We start from the raw sequence: 14196 nt of genomic DNA on the forward strand, positions 1-14196 counted from the left end.
CAACACATTTTTTATATAACTAACTGGACTTCCTCGCATCTCCCTTACCCTGCATTCTTTATAATAAAGATATCAGCAAATTATTACCTTGTTTCGTACCTTATTTTGTACTTTTCAAATACTATACCTCTAAATTTAACATACTTTTCATCAGTTACTTATATCTTAAATTAAACATAGTATTACCTTAGATTTTGACCTTTTCTTACTTAAAATATAATTTCCTGTTTCCCAAATCTAATTGCTGAAGCTATAGTTTCCGAATCGTGTTAATTTTTAACATTCATACAACTTATATTGTTTTTGTAAATAGTCCTTAAATTTTTTCCAGTCCTCTTCCGTTGTTTCTTCTCCCAAATCTCGGATTCTGCCAGTCATTTCAGCCAGTTCCATGTAGTCCATCAATTGCGTCTGCCACTCTTCCAGAGTGGGCAAATCTTGTGTCTTCCAATATTTTGCGATAAGTATTCTTGCTGCTGTAGTTGCATACATAAAGAAAGTTCTATCCTTCTTTAACACTTTCTGGCCAACAATGCCCAAGAGGAAGGCCTCTGGTTTCTTGGGAAAGGTATACTTAAATACCTTTTTTAACTCATTATAGATCATTTCCCAGAAGGCCTTCACTTTTGGACAAGTCCACCAGAGGTGAAAGAATGTCCCTTCAGCCTCCTTACATTTCCAACATTTATTATCAGACAGGTGATATATTTTTGCAAGCTTGACTGGGGTCATGTACCACCTATAAATCATTTTCATAATATTTTCCTTCAAGGCATTACATGCCGTGAATTTCATTCCGGTGGTCCATAACCTTTCCCAGTCCTCAAACATGATGTTATACCCAATATCCTGAGCCCATTTTATCATGGCTGATTTGACTGTCTCATCTTGAGTGATTTTCTCTTCAACCTGCCCTCCATCCTCTTGCGGAAAACTCTTTGCCTGCCCTGCCCGTATCTCGTTTTTGCTTTTTAATTCCACACACGCACCCTTCGGACTTCGTGGCAATCGGGCGCGCGGGTGCGTTTCCTAAGAGAGTGAGGACCCCCGCCTCCTCCCCACCTGCTCCCTCACCAGCCAGCCAGCCAGCCAGCCGCGCGCCCTAGCCGGAGAGCCCCGGCCGTCCCCGTCGCGCAATCGGCTGGATCTCCCTTCAGCAGGCCGTGCTCACAACTCGGCCCAGGGACCCGCAGCAGCGGATCTCCAGCCCAGCTGAAGAATCCGGCAACAAGCCCCCTCCTCCCCAATCGCTCCACCGAAATACGCTCCAAAACCCGCCAGATAGGCCGCCGGCCGCCAAGTCTTGTGGCGCCCTGAGCGAGGGTCTCTCCCCAACACCGCCACCTCGAACTGCGTTCTCCCGGCTACCCGAGCGAACCAGCGGCAGGACCCCGGTATGGGCCCCCCAATATTTTTTATAAGTCGGCGCCCCTGGAGCCAGTACATTTATCAGTGAATTCTTACATTTGGTATTGTGCAGCAGAGACCCTCTGAATAGATAGGAAGAAACGGTGATGAAGTGTTTTGTGGGGACAAATCACAAAAGTGATTGTGCTGATTTTGGTAGTGGGCTGCATGTGCATGATTTCTGCTGGAGGGGCAACCCCCCCAAGCTATACATAAATTCCTGCAACACATTTTAATATTGCAGCAACTGCTTAATGCACAGGTCAACGAGGTGCAGGGGCCTTGCCGCTTTTGGCAACGAGGCGCCTTCAAAAGGAGGAGCACAAATCTCAATCAAACCTACTGGGTGCGTTTTAAAACGATTCCGGAGGGGTGGTAGGTGTGAAAGGGTTAAGGGTAAAAAAAGATAAAGCGCGCCTCGCTTCCTAGGGCGGCCCTGAGAATGAGTGGGCACGTGGGTGTGCGCCGATTCGTGTCGAAGGTTCCTTCCTGTTCCGCCTTCTGGACCCTCCCCCACCCGCCCGCCCTCCCGCTGTTGGCAGAAGTGGCTCCTGGAGTTCAGCTGCAGCAGCGACCTTGCAGGGGTCGCCCTCAAAGGAGGTGAGAGATGCGCGGAGCCTCCCTTCTCATGGGGGGGGGGGGGAGCGAATGCAGCATTTATTTATTTTTCCAGCCCGAGGTGAACAGTGGAGCTTTTTATTTTGCAGTTTCCCCTTAGTTTGGAGTCCCAAAAGGACCTGCAGATTAGGTTGGTTGGTTGAAAGCCACTGCGGTGGGGGGTGGGGGACAACACAGATTTTCTCTCCTTCCCACCCCACGCCGTTTCCCTTTCTTTTTAAAGATAGGGTGGGGTGGGTTGCTAACAACAACAACAACAACAACAACAACAACAACAACAACAACAGTATTTTATTTATATCCCGCCCTCCCCAGCCGAAGCCGGGCTCAGAGCGGCTAACATCAGTAAAAGTAACACCGTTTACATAAAATCACAATCAATTAATAGAAATTCATTCTAAAATCAATTCAGAATCAAATTAGGAGTGTAACTTTGGAACCACAGAATTGTTGAATTGGAAGGGGCCCTGAGGGTCATCCAGTCCAACCCCCTGCAGTGCAGGAATCTTTTTGGTCAACATGGGGCTCGAATCCAAAACCCTATACTGATCGGTTTTTTTACCATCTAGCTGAGCTGGCTGCAGCTCTTGTGAGGTTTTGGGCGGGAGAAATTTCCAGCCTTTACATGGAGGTGTCGGGGATTGAAACTGACCGTTATTGATGACTATGCTTGGCTATGCTTGGAGGAAATAATGCTTCTGAATACCAGTTGCTGGAAACCACAGGAGGTGAGCGTGCCCTTGTGATCGGATCCTGCTTGCAGGTTCATCTTATTTCAACACCCTCAGAGTGGAGACCTGGAGAAGGGCCTCAGAAGAAGATCTAAAGGTCTGGGTAGGTTCATATCAGGAGAGACATTCCAGAATATATTGGGGTCTTGAGCTGCGTCAGCATGTAAGAAATCTGAGTTTGTAAGAAATATTTTATTTAAACAAACATTTACAATATACAGTGCAGCTGTTTGCAGAAGTATTTTATATTCATTATGAGCGAGAGAGAGAAGGCTAAGGGATGTCTAGCAGTCCCCCCTCTAGGGCCCGGAGGGGGGAGAGTGCGGTCTCCAAAGGCCGATCGATTGCCAAATGACTGATATTTGTAGAACACAGTTTAATATTGCAAACAGTTTTGCCTAATAACTTAGTTTGGAAGATACTGGTTTAATAAAGCTCAAAAGGAAGGTTTGGACAATTATAAAAACAAAATTGTTTTCAAATAGGGGCAAAAATGTGCTGAGGCTTTTCTTTTTCTTACAAACAGGGAGAATTGAGCTTGTCCTGAGCCTATGGCATCACTGCCATTACTTTCCAAAACTGTGACACTGCAGAAGGTCGCATCCGTGGCATCGGATCAGCCTGTTGAATGAGCATCAGGCTGAGCATAAAACTCATGGGCTGTGGGACAGCGAAGACTTCATGGTGGGCTCTTCTGAGAGCAGCTGTAAGCCTGAGGAAGACAACGGTTGACTTCAGAGATGTCTCTTGTGGAAAGAAAGAGGGTGTCAAAATGGGAGTCGGCAGGAAACCGGGGCCAAGATGTGCCTGAGAAGTCAGGAGCGAAGGTGGAGGTGCTGGACCCAAAGGGCCGTGGGCCAGGGGACCGAGTGGAGGAAAAGCAAGAGGGGAAGGAAAACCCTCAAATTATCCAGTGTGGAGCCACAGAGGACTTGCTGAGATGGCCACCTCTCCCTCAGGTGAAGCAAGAAGCAGATGACAAACTGACTGAGCACTGGGAAGCCCAGTGGCAAGAATTCTTGAAGGCCACACCATCCCTTCGCTCAACACTTGAAGACCCACCAGCGTGTCCGCCATGGAGCGACTCGATGGCCTTTCTTGCCTCCTTTGAGGGAGCAGCTACCGTTCGCCGCTGGGCTCGAGGGGAGTGGGTGACCTGTCTCTCACCTTCCTCCGGCAGAGAAGCGGACCGAGCTCCCAGCCCCCTGAACGTGGCTGAGGTGGGGTCCTCCGGGAAGGGTAGGGAAGACTTCGTGGGGACAGAGATGCAGGACCCACAGCTGTGTCCGCAGAAGGCCCAGGGCCTCCGGGAGGTTTGCTGCCGACTCCGGGAGCTTTGCCAACAGTGGCTGACGCCCAAGACACCCATGGAGGAGCAGGTGCTGGAGCTGGTGATCCTGGAGCAGTTCCTCTCCATCTTGCCGCCGGAGATGCAGAGCTGGGTCAGGGAGCACTGCCCGGCAGCGTGTGCCCAGGCAGTGGCTCTGGCTGAGGCCTTCCTGTTGAGGTGTCGAGAGGCCGAGAAGCAGCAGCGTGAGGTGAGCATCTCTTGCCCCAATGGAGGGAGGACTGGCATGGGCTGCAGAGCAGATCTGAAGTGTCAGAAGGCAGACTTCTGGCGGGAGAGGGCAAGGATGGGTGCTGTGATGGTGTGTGCGTGTGTCTCTCTCCCCCCCTCCCCCAATCTCCCTGCACTGGAAGGGCTGTAGCTCAAAGGCAGCACATCGGCTTTGCATGCAGAAGGTTCCAGGTTCAATCCTCGGCATTGCTGGGTAAGGGCTGGGAATGTATCCCAACTCCAACCTGGGAGAGCCACTTGCAGGTAGACAATAGTGCAGGTAGACAATACTGAGCTAGGTGGACCAGCAATTGTGTGGCTCAAGATAATGTAGCTTCAATATTCTATGCTACTTTGCCTATCTAGTTCTACTTTATCGGTAAAGGTAAAAGGTAAAGGACCCCTGGACGGTTAAGTCCAGTCAAAGGCGACTGTGGGGTTGCGGCGCCCATCTCGCTTTCAGGCCAAGGGAGCCGGCGTTTGTCTGCAGACAGCTTTCTGAGTTAAGTGGCCAGAATGACTAAACCACTTCTGGCGCCCCCGTGACAAGTGCCAGAGCACACGGAAATGCCCATTTACCTTCCTGCAGTAGCAGTACCTATTTATCTACTTGCACTGGCATGCTTTCGAACTGCTAGGTTGGCAGGAGCTGGGACAGAGCAACGGGAGCTCACCCCGTTGCAGGGATTCGAACCACGACCTTCCAATTGGCAAGCCCAAAAAGCTCAGTGGTATAGACCACAGCGTACAAGAGTTACTTCCTACATAAGGAAAATAAGTGAGGCAGAGCTACAATGCGCAGGGTGGTTTAAATATCAGTCCCTCTTTTTGTAGCTGTTTGAGGAGAATAGAGGGTTTCTTAACAATGCTCAGCACCCCCAGGAAACTACAGTTCCCTGGATGCTCTGGGGGAAGCAGTGACGTCATATAATTGTGCTTTAAATGCAGCGTGCAGATGCGCCGGAGTGCACTGTGTGTTGGAAACCAGCTATTAGACCCATTGCTGCCCTGCTAACTTGTAATGTTGCTTGCAAAGGCATTCACATGGGTGACTTTGGGAAGGGGCGCGTGTGTCGGTATGTGTGCCATCTGTGTGAGCTCACGGCATCCAGCCCTTGCCTGTAGCTTTTCCCTTTTCAGCCCTGCCCCCCTGCACTGATGCAAGACCTTCACTGCTGCTGTTGCAGGTCCCGGGGCCTCTGGAGACGACGGCTCTGAACTTCTCAACGGCTGAGTGTACGGTTTCCAACATCTGGCAGAAACACCTCAGCAGAGGGAGCAAGCTAGAGGGGGACAGAGATGCCGGCTTGCTGGGTAAGGAGAGAAACATGTCATCAGCAGTAGACATCAACATTAATAATGGGATTTCGGTGCTGGCTTTTTAAATAGGCAAGTTAAGTTTCTAGTCCGTCATGCTGTCTTCCTTGGGACGTTATCAGGTTCTTCTTCCTGCCACTCGCTGGGAAAGGGGCTCTGGATTCTTATTTTTATTTTGTACTTCTGCAAACCTGGGTATATCCCCTCACTCCAAGCATGCCAATACTTCCTTTAAGCATGGACCGTTCACCTTTTATTCATTCATTCATACGTTTAGTGAGTTTCACCCCCACCTTTCCTCCCAAAGGAGCCAAAGGCAGGAAACAGCGAGTGATAAAAAAGAATCCCCCCCGATTTTTTTTATTGATTTTCACAAAATTATAAACAAACAAACACATAAAACAAACATAAATCATAACCTTATTAAAAATTACACTTATTAATATTGTTAAGTGACTTCCTCGCTTCTCCTTGGTTGAATTTCAATGCATATCCTTTTAACGGTTTTCCAAATCACAGTTCTTATAAAATTTAACTTGAACATTAACATCCTTAGATCTTTTCATTTTGAAATTAAACATATTAATTCATCACTTAACTTATATAAAATCCTAAGCCAATTAAGTATCTGCAAGCTGTTTCCAATTAATTTAACTTGACATATTTAACTAAGTAATCATTAAATTTAGTCCATTCTTCCTGATACTCCTCCTCCTTCTGGTCGCGGCGTCTTCCGGTTAGGTCGGCTAGCTCCGAAAAATCCATCAACTTCATCTGCCATTCTTCCACCGTTGGTAATTCTTGCATTTTCTACTTTTTAGCTAGTAAAATTCGAGCAGCAGTTGTGGCATACAAAAATAATTTAACATCTTTCTTGGGCAATTCCAAACCTGTTATTCCAAGAGGAAAGGCCTCTGGTTTCTTTATAAATGTATATTTCAACATTTTTTTCAATTCATTATAAATCTTTTCCCAGAAGTCTTTCACCTTGGGGCAGGTCCACCACTTATGATAAAAGGTTCCTTCCTTTTCTTTACTTTTCCAACATAGATTATCACAGTTATGATATATCTTTGCTAATTTTACAGGAGTCAAATGCCATCTGTACATCATTTTCATTATATTTGATAAAAAAGAATTTTTAAAAATCGTTAAACTTCTTTAAAGCGTCTTAAAAACAATTCCGGCACATGCACACTGGGAAGGATCTCTGCTGAAAAGACTGGTTGGTCTTCAGCAGACAGCAAAAAGACAGCAGAGATGGGAGTAGATTCCCCAGGCCTGATTCCTACATTGCACAGAACAGAACTCTTGATAAGGTAGCATTTGCAGAAGCCTCCCACCCCCTGGAGAATGAGGCAATCAATTGAGAATATAGGAATGAGATGATCTTTCAGGTATCCTGGCCCCAAGCTATATAGTCTTTATACATCCAAGCCATGTGAGTTTTCATCTCTTTTTAGTCTCTTGCTGTTTTAATTTTTCAAATGTCTTCAATTGCTAGTTTTTCTTTGTTTTGTTTTGTTTTGTTGTAAACTGCCTTGGTAGAGAATCAGAGAGTTGTATTCCATGGTCAAACAGCTCTTAACCGCCAGAAAATTTGTCCAGCTGGTGGTTTTGGTCTTGTTTTACAATCAAGAGGTTGATTAATTTTATGAAATACAGTGGTACATCGAGTTACAGACGCTTCAGGTTACAGACTCTGCTAACCCTGAAATAGTACCTCGGGTTAAGAACTTTGCTTCAGGGTGAGAACAGAAATCGCGTGGCCCCATTAGCTAAAGTGATACCTCAGGTTAAGAACAGTTTCAGGTTAAGAACGGACCTCCAGAACAAATTAAGTTCTTAACCTGAGGTACCACTGTAGATAAACATAGCATCTTGAACTTGGCCTAGTAGCTAATTGGCAGTCCATGTTGCAGAATAAAAAGGTAAAGGGACCCCTGACTGTTAAGTCGAGTTGCGGATGATTCTGGGGTTGTGCGCTCATCTCGCTCTATAGGCCAAGGGAGCCGGTGTTTGTCCGCAGACAGCTTCCGGGTCATGTGGCCAGCATAACTACCGTATTTTTCGCTCTATAACACGCTCCCAACCATAACACGCATGTAGTTTTTAGAGGAGTAAAACAAGAAAAAAATATTCTAAATGAAACAGTGGATGTATGATTTTTGTGGTTCATGCTGTGGCCACAGACATGTGATCTGATGGTCAATTTGGGGTGACCCAGTGCAAAAATCCTGAGGATCCATGTGGATCCATGCTTTGTAACCACGTTTTAAGTCGGGAGGGAAGGAAAAGCACTCAAGGGACATGGAGCAGCGTGGGGTGTGTGGAGAAGGAGCTTTTCGGGGAGCTGAGCGGGGAGGAGGGAGGGGAAGAGCACTGTTGTTTTACAGGTATACTTAAGGTAGTTGCCCTGTGCCTGGGTTTTTTTCCATTTAACAGTTTGCAGCCTCCTTGTTTTGAGGCAGAATAGATTTGAGCAAGTGAGGAGGACTTGGATTGCAGGGGATTCGCCATTAGCTGTGCAAAAGCGCTCCTCCTTGCAGCCTGAGTGATAAGCAGCCACCAGCAGCAATAGAATGGAGCACAAAAAAGAGATAGGGGCACTAGGACCCAGACAATGCTCAAATCTATCCTGCCTGAAAACAAGCTGCTCAGACCCAGCGGATCACTCAGGGGGATTTGCGAAGTTTTCCCCTCTCCCTCATTCCCAGCCTTTTTTTTTACTTCCTGGTTTTCACTGCGTGGCTCAGAGCTAGAGGTTGGTTTTATTTTGCTGCTGGTTGCTTAAATTTTATCTTTCCTGCTGTCCCTCTGCAGCCTCATTGCTCTGTTTAGAGAGCGCGCAGACCTTTGCTAGCGTCTGTCCCTCCTCCGTGTCCGCTTTGCTGCCATGGCTCTCCTTCCCTCCCTCCTCCCCGGCTCCAGGTCGCTTTAAAGCAAGCAAAGCGAGAGCCTCATAGAGCGTGTAAACGGCTCCCGCTTTGCTTGACTGACAGCAGCCATGGCTCCGATCCGTGCATTTGCTCCGTAACACGCACAAGCATTTTCCCTTACTTTCTAGGAGCAAAAAAGTGCGTGTTTTGGAGCGAAAATTACGGTAAGCTGCTTCTGGCAAACCAGTTAACAAAGAAGAGTGTAAAAAAGGTAAAGGTAAAGGGACCCCTGACCATTAGGTCCAGTCGTAACTGACTCTGGGGTTGCAGCGCTCATCTCGCTTTATTGGCTGAGGGAGCCAGCGTACAGCTTCCGGGTCATGTGGCCAGCAGCACTAAGCTGCTTCTGGCGAACCAGAGCAGCGCACAGAAACGCCGTTTACCTTCCCGCCAGAGTGTTACCTATTTATCTACTTGTACTTTGACGTGCTTTCGAACTGCTAGGTGGGCAGGAGCTGGGACCTAACAATGGGAGTTCACCCTGTCGCGGGGATTCGAACTGCCAACCTTCCGATCGGCAAGCCCTAGGCTCTGCGGTTTAGACCACAGCGCCACCCGCGTCCCACATGTTGCAGAATACACCCACACAAAAAACCACTGCCCTGCCCAGGGCTGGGGAGCATCTCTCCTAGGCACAAGGTATGACTCACGTGCCGACTCTCTTTTATTTTTACCTTATTCCAGGTGGGTGGCGAAGCGAGGATCAGAAAAGCCTCTTACTCAGAAGAAGCGAGCAGATGACGACCCTGAGGCAGGCCAAGGAGAACGTGGTCCAATGTCCTAACCAGGGGGATGCCCTTAAGAATCTGGACAGGCCAGAGAGGAAGCAGGAGCCCCTCAGAGGGATCAAGTCCAATAGACTGTCCCGCTGCAGTGGAGAAAAGGACAGTGGCGACCTCAGCGTGGCTGGGACTCTGCAAGGACTTTCCAAGGGTGAAAGCCAGGACCTCTCGAGGGTGTGTCCCGACCGCCCAGCGCCCGAGGAAGTGAACGCCGACGTGAAAATATACAACTGCACGGATTGTGGGAAGAGCTTTTCCCGCAGCTCGAACCTCATGAGCCACCAAAGGACCCACGCGGGCGACAAGCCGTACAAATGTTCGGACTGCGGGAAGGGCTTCACCCGCAGCTCGAACCTGATCAACCACCAGAGGACCCACACAGGAGAGAGGCCTTACACATGTCTGGACTGCGGGGAGAGCTTTTCCCGAAGCTCGCAGCTCATCAGCCACCGCCGGATCCACACGGGCGAGAAGCCGTACCAGTGCGCCGAGTGCCGGAAGTCGTTCAGCTTGCGCTCGCTCCTGATCCGCCACCAGAAGATCCACACGGGCGAGAAGCCGTACCAGTGCGCCGAGTGCGGGAAGAGGTTCATCGAGAGCTCTGAGCTCATCACCCACGAGAGGACCCACACGGGCGAGAAGCCCTACAAGTGCGTCGTTTGCGGCATCAGCTTCTGCCAGAGCTCGAACCTCTTGGCGCACACCCGGACCCACACGGGGGAAAAGCCCTACCGGTGCGCCAGCTGCGGGAAGAGCTTCAGCCGCAGCTCGAACCTCATTGTTCACGAGAGGACGCACACGGGCGAGAAGCCCTACGAGTGCTCCTACTGCGGGAAAGGCTTCAGCCAGAACTCCCGCCTTCTCAGCCACAAGAGAATCCACACTAGGGAGGCCGTGTGAAAAGCGCTCGGCTCTCGAGAGAGAAAAAGCAAAGCCAGGCACGTTTCGGACAAATGGGGATGTCGAAAACTCCGGCTCTGTTAGGCGCAAGAATGTCTGTGCAGAACGGAAGCGGGGGAACCTCTGGGAGCTGCTGAACTAGAACTCCCATTGTCCCTTCTCACAGGGGCGGATGAGAGTTGTAGCTCAGCGATGTTTAGAGCAGTTTCCCAAACTTGGGTTTCCTGCTGTTTTTGGACTACAACTCCCATCATCCCTAGCTAGCAGGGCCAGCGGTCAGGGACGATGGGAACTGTTGTCCAAAATCAGCTAGAGACCCTGGTTCAGAGGGCCACTGTTCCTGATGCAAAAGGGCATGGTTAAGAATCAAAATAGTTTTCGGTGGCTGCAGGGAGAGATCTGCAGGGTGAGGACCTTGATGCTGCAGATGCTGAGCTCTTGTGCAGACAGGCCTTGCTCTGCCTCGTCCCAAGGATCCTGGCTCCTCATCCCCAGATTGAGCCTGATCTGACACTTACTCTGAAGCAGAGGTTTCCAGTCACCCTCTGATGAGCGCTCCCCGGACGGAGACATCTTACGAAACTCATATACCGTTTTGGAGTTCCTGCTTCCACCAGGTCGGCGTTCGATGGTTATTTTATTTGCCCCAGTGGAGTTACTTGAAATCTGCTTATGGCTCTGCTTAATCTTTTTCGTTGCTGCTTTTGTCCTGAACGTGTTTGAATTGTTGCAGAGTTTGAGATATTTGAAACAATTTAATAAAATCCCAATGGGAAAAAATAGAATAAGAAATGTTTATAGTACACTACTTATTTCCCTCTCTCTCCTAGTCAATAATGTATTGATGTTGGATTAGATTCAGGAAGAAGGTGGGTGGCTCAACTAGAATTGGTCGGCTCCGCTGGTCATCGGCTCTCCGGCGCCACCTACTGTCGGGCTCCCTGCCCTCCGCCCTATCATTCCCGATGGACATCAGCCGCTGCTGCTCATCACCATTTCTCCCTTTTTTGCTTCCGATGATGGCCCTTTAAAAGGGTTGAAACCACAGAGCACTGATTCTCAGAGAAGCCAAGAAATTTGAAAAGGAGGAGGGGGGCGGACTCTAAATACTGCAAAGTCCCTTCCTCCTCCAGCTCCTCCTTTATAGAGAAAGGACAGCATTCTCATCCAGGCATTTGCAACACCCACGAAAACAAACCCCATTATTCTGTTCTGCTACTGTTCCCCCACCTCTTTCCCTTTTGTCTCTTATAACAGAGGGCATGCCCACAGGTGTAGTTTGTGGATGAAATTCATTCTGCTATACAAGTCTTAAAGGGGCAGGGGCACCAGTCACCTGTCTGAACAATACTACCTCCAATTGTTGTGGTCTTTCATACAATTAAATGCCCCTCCATCTAAATAATTTTTAAAAGCTGCAGATGGCTGGTACTCTTCCTATTAACATGATAGCTTTCTTTGTTCAGTTACCGTATTTTTCGCTCTATTGGACGCAGTTTTCCCCCTCCAAAAATGGAGGGGAAATGTGTGTGCATCCTATGGAGCAAATGAAGGCTTGTGCCATAACCACGCGCAACCCCTCCGGCAAGGAGAGGTTGCGCGGGGCTAAAGAGGAAGCCAAAACAGTGAGCGGGATCCATCCCGTTTGCTGCCTTGGCTTGTTCCATAGCTGTGCGCAACCCCTCTGGCAAGGAGAGGTTATGCGCAGCCTGTACGCTGCTCTTTGGGGCTGGGGGGGAGGTTTTTTTTTCTTGATTTCCCCCCCCCCTAAAAACTGGGTGCGCCCTATGGTCCGGTGCGCCCTATGGTGCGAAAAATACGGTAATTTGTTTAAAATAAAATAAAATAATATATAAAATAATATATAAAATAATATATGCCCTAAAAGACAGACTGAAATTTTTGATATTATGATATTTAACAAATGCATTTAAGTCCTGCCTGGGGTGCTAATGGTATGGTTCAGAAACAACATGATAATATCTATAGCTTTTCTCGAAAAGTAATTGTTATGTACTGAGTTGAATAGAATCCAAAATGCAGCAGTCTGATTGGTCCTAGAACAATAGGATTCAGAATGCAGCAGTCTGATTGGTCCACAGAAGCCACCCAATCCTACTCCAGGTGGAAGTGAATCCGCAAGCTGATTGGCCTACAGGAGAATCCCGGAATTAGCCAATCACATGGGGCCCATTGTGTAATGTATATAAAGCAGACATTCTGGGGGAACTTCCATTCCACCTCACAACTATGAGCTGAATAAAGAGCATGAAATCCACTCTCGACTCCAAGTATATTTCAGTAATCAAACTCCTGATTTATTCCTTGTTCTGTGCCTGTAATATGTGCGGTTCCGGCACTATCGGGAGGCTGAGGGCCCCCGCGAGGTCTGCAGCCGCCTCTGGTTCCTGTGCTACCAGTGGCTGAAGCCCAAGAGGCGCACCAAGGAGCAGATCCTGGAGCTGCTGATCCTGGAGCAGTTCCTGGCCGTCCTGCCGCCGGAAGTTCAGAGCTGGGTGAAGGATCGTGATCCAGAGACCTGTGCCCAAGCGGTGGCCCTGGCAGAGGACTTCATGCTGAGGCAGGAAGAGGAGCCCCTGGGGGCAGGCGGTGAAGTCTCCCAGTCTCTCAGAGCAGGAGAGAAGGGTTTGGGGGCGCTGTTGCCTTTGCAACATATGGAGAAAGTGGTATGGATCAGCCTTTCCCCTCTGCTCTGCCTCTCCATCCCCCCGACTTCCCCCCTTCTCATTTTCCCTGCCTGGACTTCCCTTCTGCTCCAAACCTAAATTGTCTGTTACCTAGACTAGGATTTTTCAAATCTTCTACTCCCAGGCCTCAGTTGATGGGCCTAGAGATTTCTGGGATAGATCTCAGAAATAAATGGTGGCGGATGGAGACAGACAGAGTTGGGTATAATCAGTGGCGAAGGAATCGGATCATTTTCTCCTTCTAACCCCTCTTTGCCAGTTGCCAAAGTTTCTTCCTTTGCCGTTGTGGCGTTTGCCCGTTCGTTTGAAAATGTCTGTACAGGGGGAGAGAAAGGGTTAATATGTAGACCAATAGGAAAGCCAGAGGCGGAGCCTACCCGTTTATAAAAGGGCTTCGCCCAACGTTTGGGTGGTAGTAGTTGGTTGGATGGCTGGGAAAGGCAGTTGGAGAAGCAGTTGGCAGACAGTTGGAATTAGAAAGACAGTGAGTGCAGTTGGTTTTTGTGTGAGGGGAGGTAGAAGAGTTAAGAGACAGGATAAAATAAGACGAAGAAGGTAAAGAGTAACAATGTTTTGAATGCAGTTAAAGTTTATTTGTGTTTGCAATAAACTACACTCTTCTTTGGGAGGCTGGTGGCGCTGTGGGTTAGACCACAGAGCCTAGGACTTGCCGATCAGAAGGTCGGCGGTTCGAATCCCTGCGATGGGGTGAGCTCCCGTTGCTTGGTCCCTGCTCCTGCTAACCTAGCAGTTTGAAAGCACGCCAAAGTGCAAGTAGATAAATAGGTACCACTCCGGCGGGAAGGTAAACGGCGTTTCCGTGTGCTGCTCTGATTCACCAGAAGTGGCTTAATCATGTTGGCCACATGACCCGGAAGCTGTACGCCGGCTCCCTTAGCCAATAAAGCGAGATGAGCGCTGCAACCCCAGAGTCGGTCATGACTTTATTGCATATATACAGAAGCAATGTACACAGCTTAATACATTGGCAGGATTTAAAAAAGTCTTGTAAAGACATTATGATTGGACCAGAAGTAATTTTAATGATTTCATAATTTAAAATGGACATGCAGTAGGATGATAAACAATGGAACCAGGGAAGGGAATAAGGGGAAGTCAACTCTATTCCCCCCCCCCCCTATGTTTGAATATGTATTGTTGCTTTTATTTTTGGTTGGTTTTGGAAAAATAATATTTTTTAGAAAGCAAAGCCAAAAAAAAAAAGGTGGGGGCTTT

General features: G+C 48.5%; 1 protein-coding gene across 4 annotated transcripts; it reads left to right on the forward strand.

Annotated features, from left to right (window-relative positions):
• The first annotated feature begins 1924 nt into the window (after positions 1–1924).
• Positions 1925–12530, forward strand: LOC308580584 (uncharacterized protein). 4 transcript variants are annotated; one of them, XM_081182443.1, is made up of 5 exons: positions 1939–2007; positions 2595–2753; positions 3283–4294; positions 5502–5628; positions 9255–12530. In XM_081182443.1, exons 3-5 carry the CDS (start codon positions 3497–3499, stop codon positions 10250–10252), a joined length of 1923 nt encoding a protein of 640 aa, XP_081038569.1. In that variant the 5' UTR covers positions 1939–2007; positions 2595–2753; positions 3283–3496; the 3' UTR covers positions 10253–12530. The 4 variants fall into 4 exon arrangements, with proteins under 4 accessions (XP_081038570.1, XP_081038569.1, XP_081038571.1 ...); XM_081182444.1 differs by lacking the exon at positions 2595–2753 and having other exon boundaries at positions 1925–2007; XM_081182445.1 differs by lacking the exons at positions 1939–2007; positions 2595–2753 and adding an exon at positions 2761–2859.
• Positions 12531–14196: the final 1666 nt, after the last annotated feature.

Source organism: Podarcis bocagei, assembly GCF_964188305.1.
Source record: "Podarcis bocagei genome assembly, chromosome: 2".
In the NCBI taxonomy this organism is placed as follows: domain Eukaryota; kingdom Metazoa; phylum Chordata; class Lepidosauria; order Squamata; family Lacertidae; genus Podarcis; species Podarcis bocagei.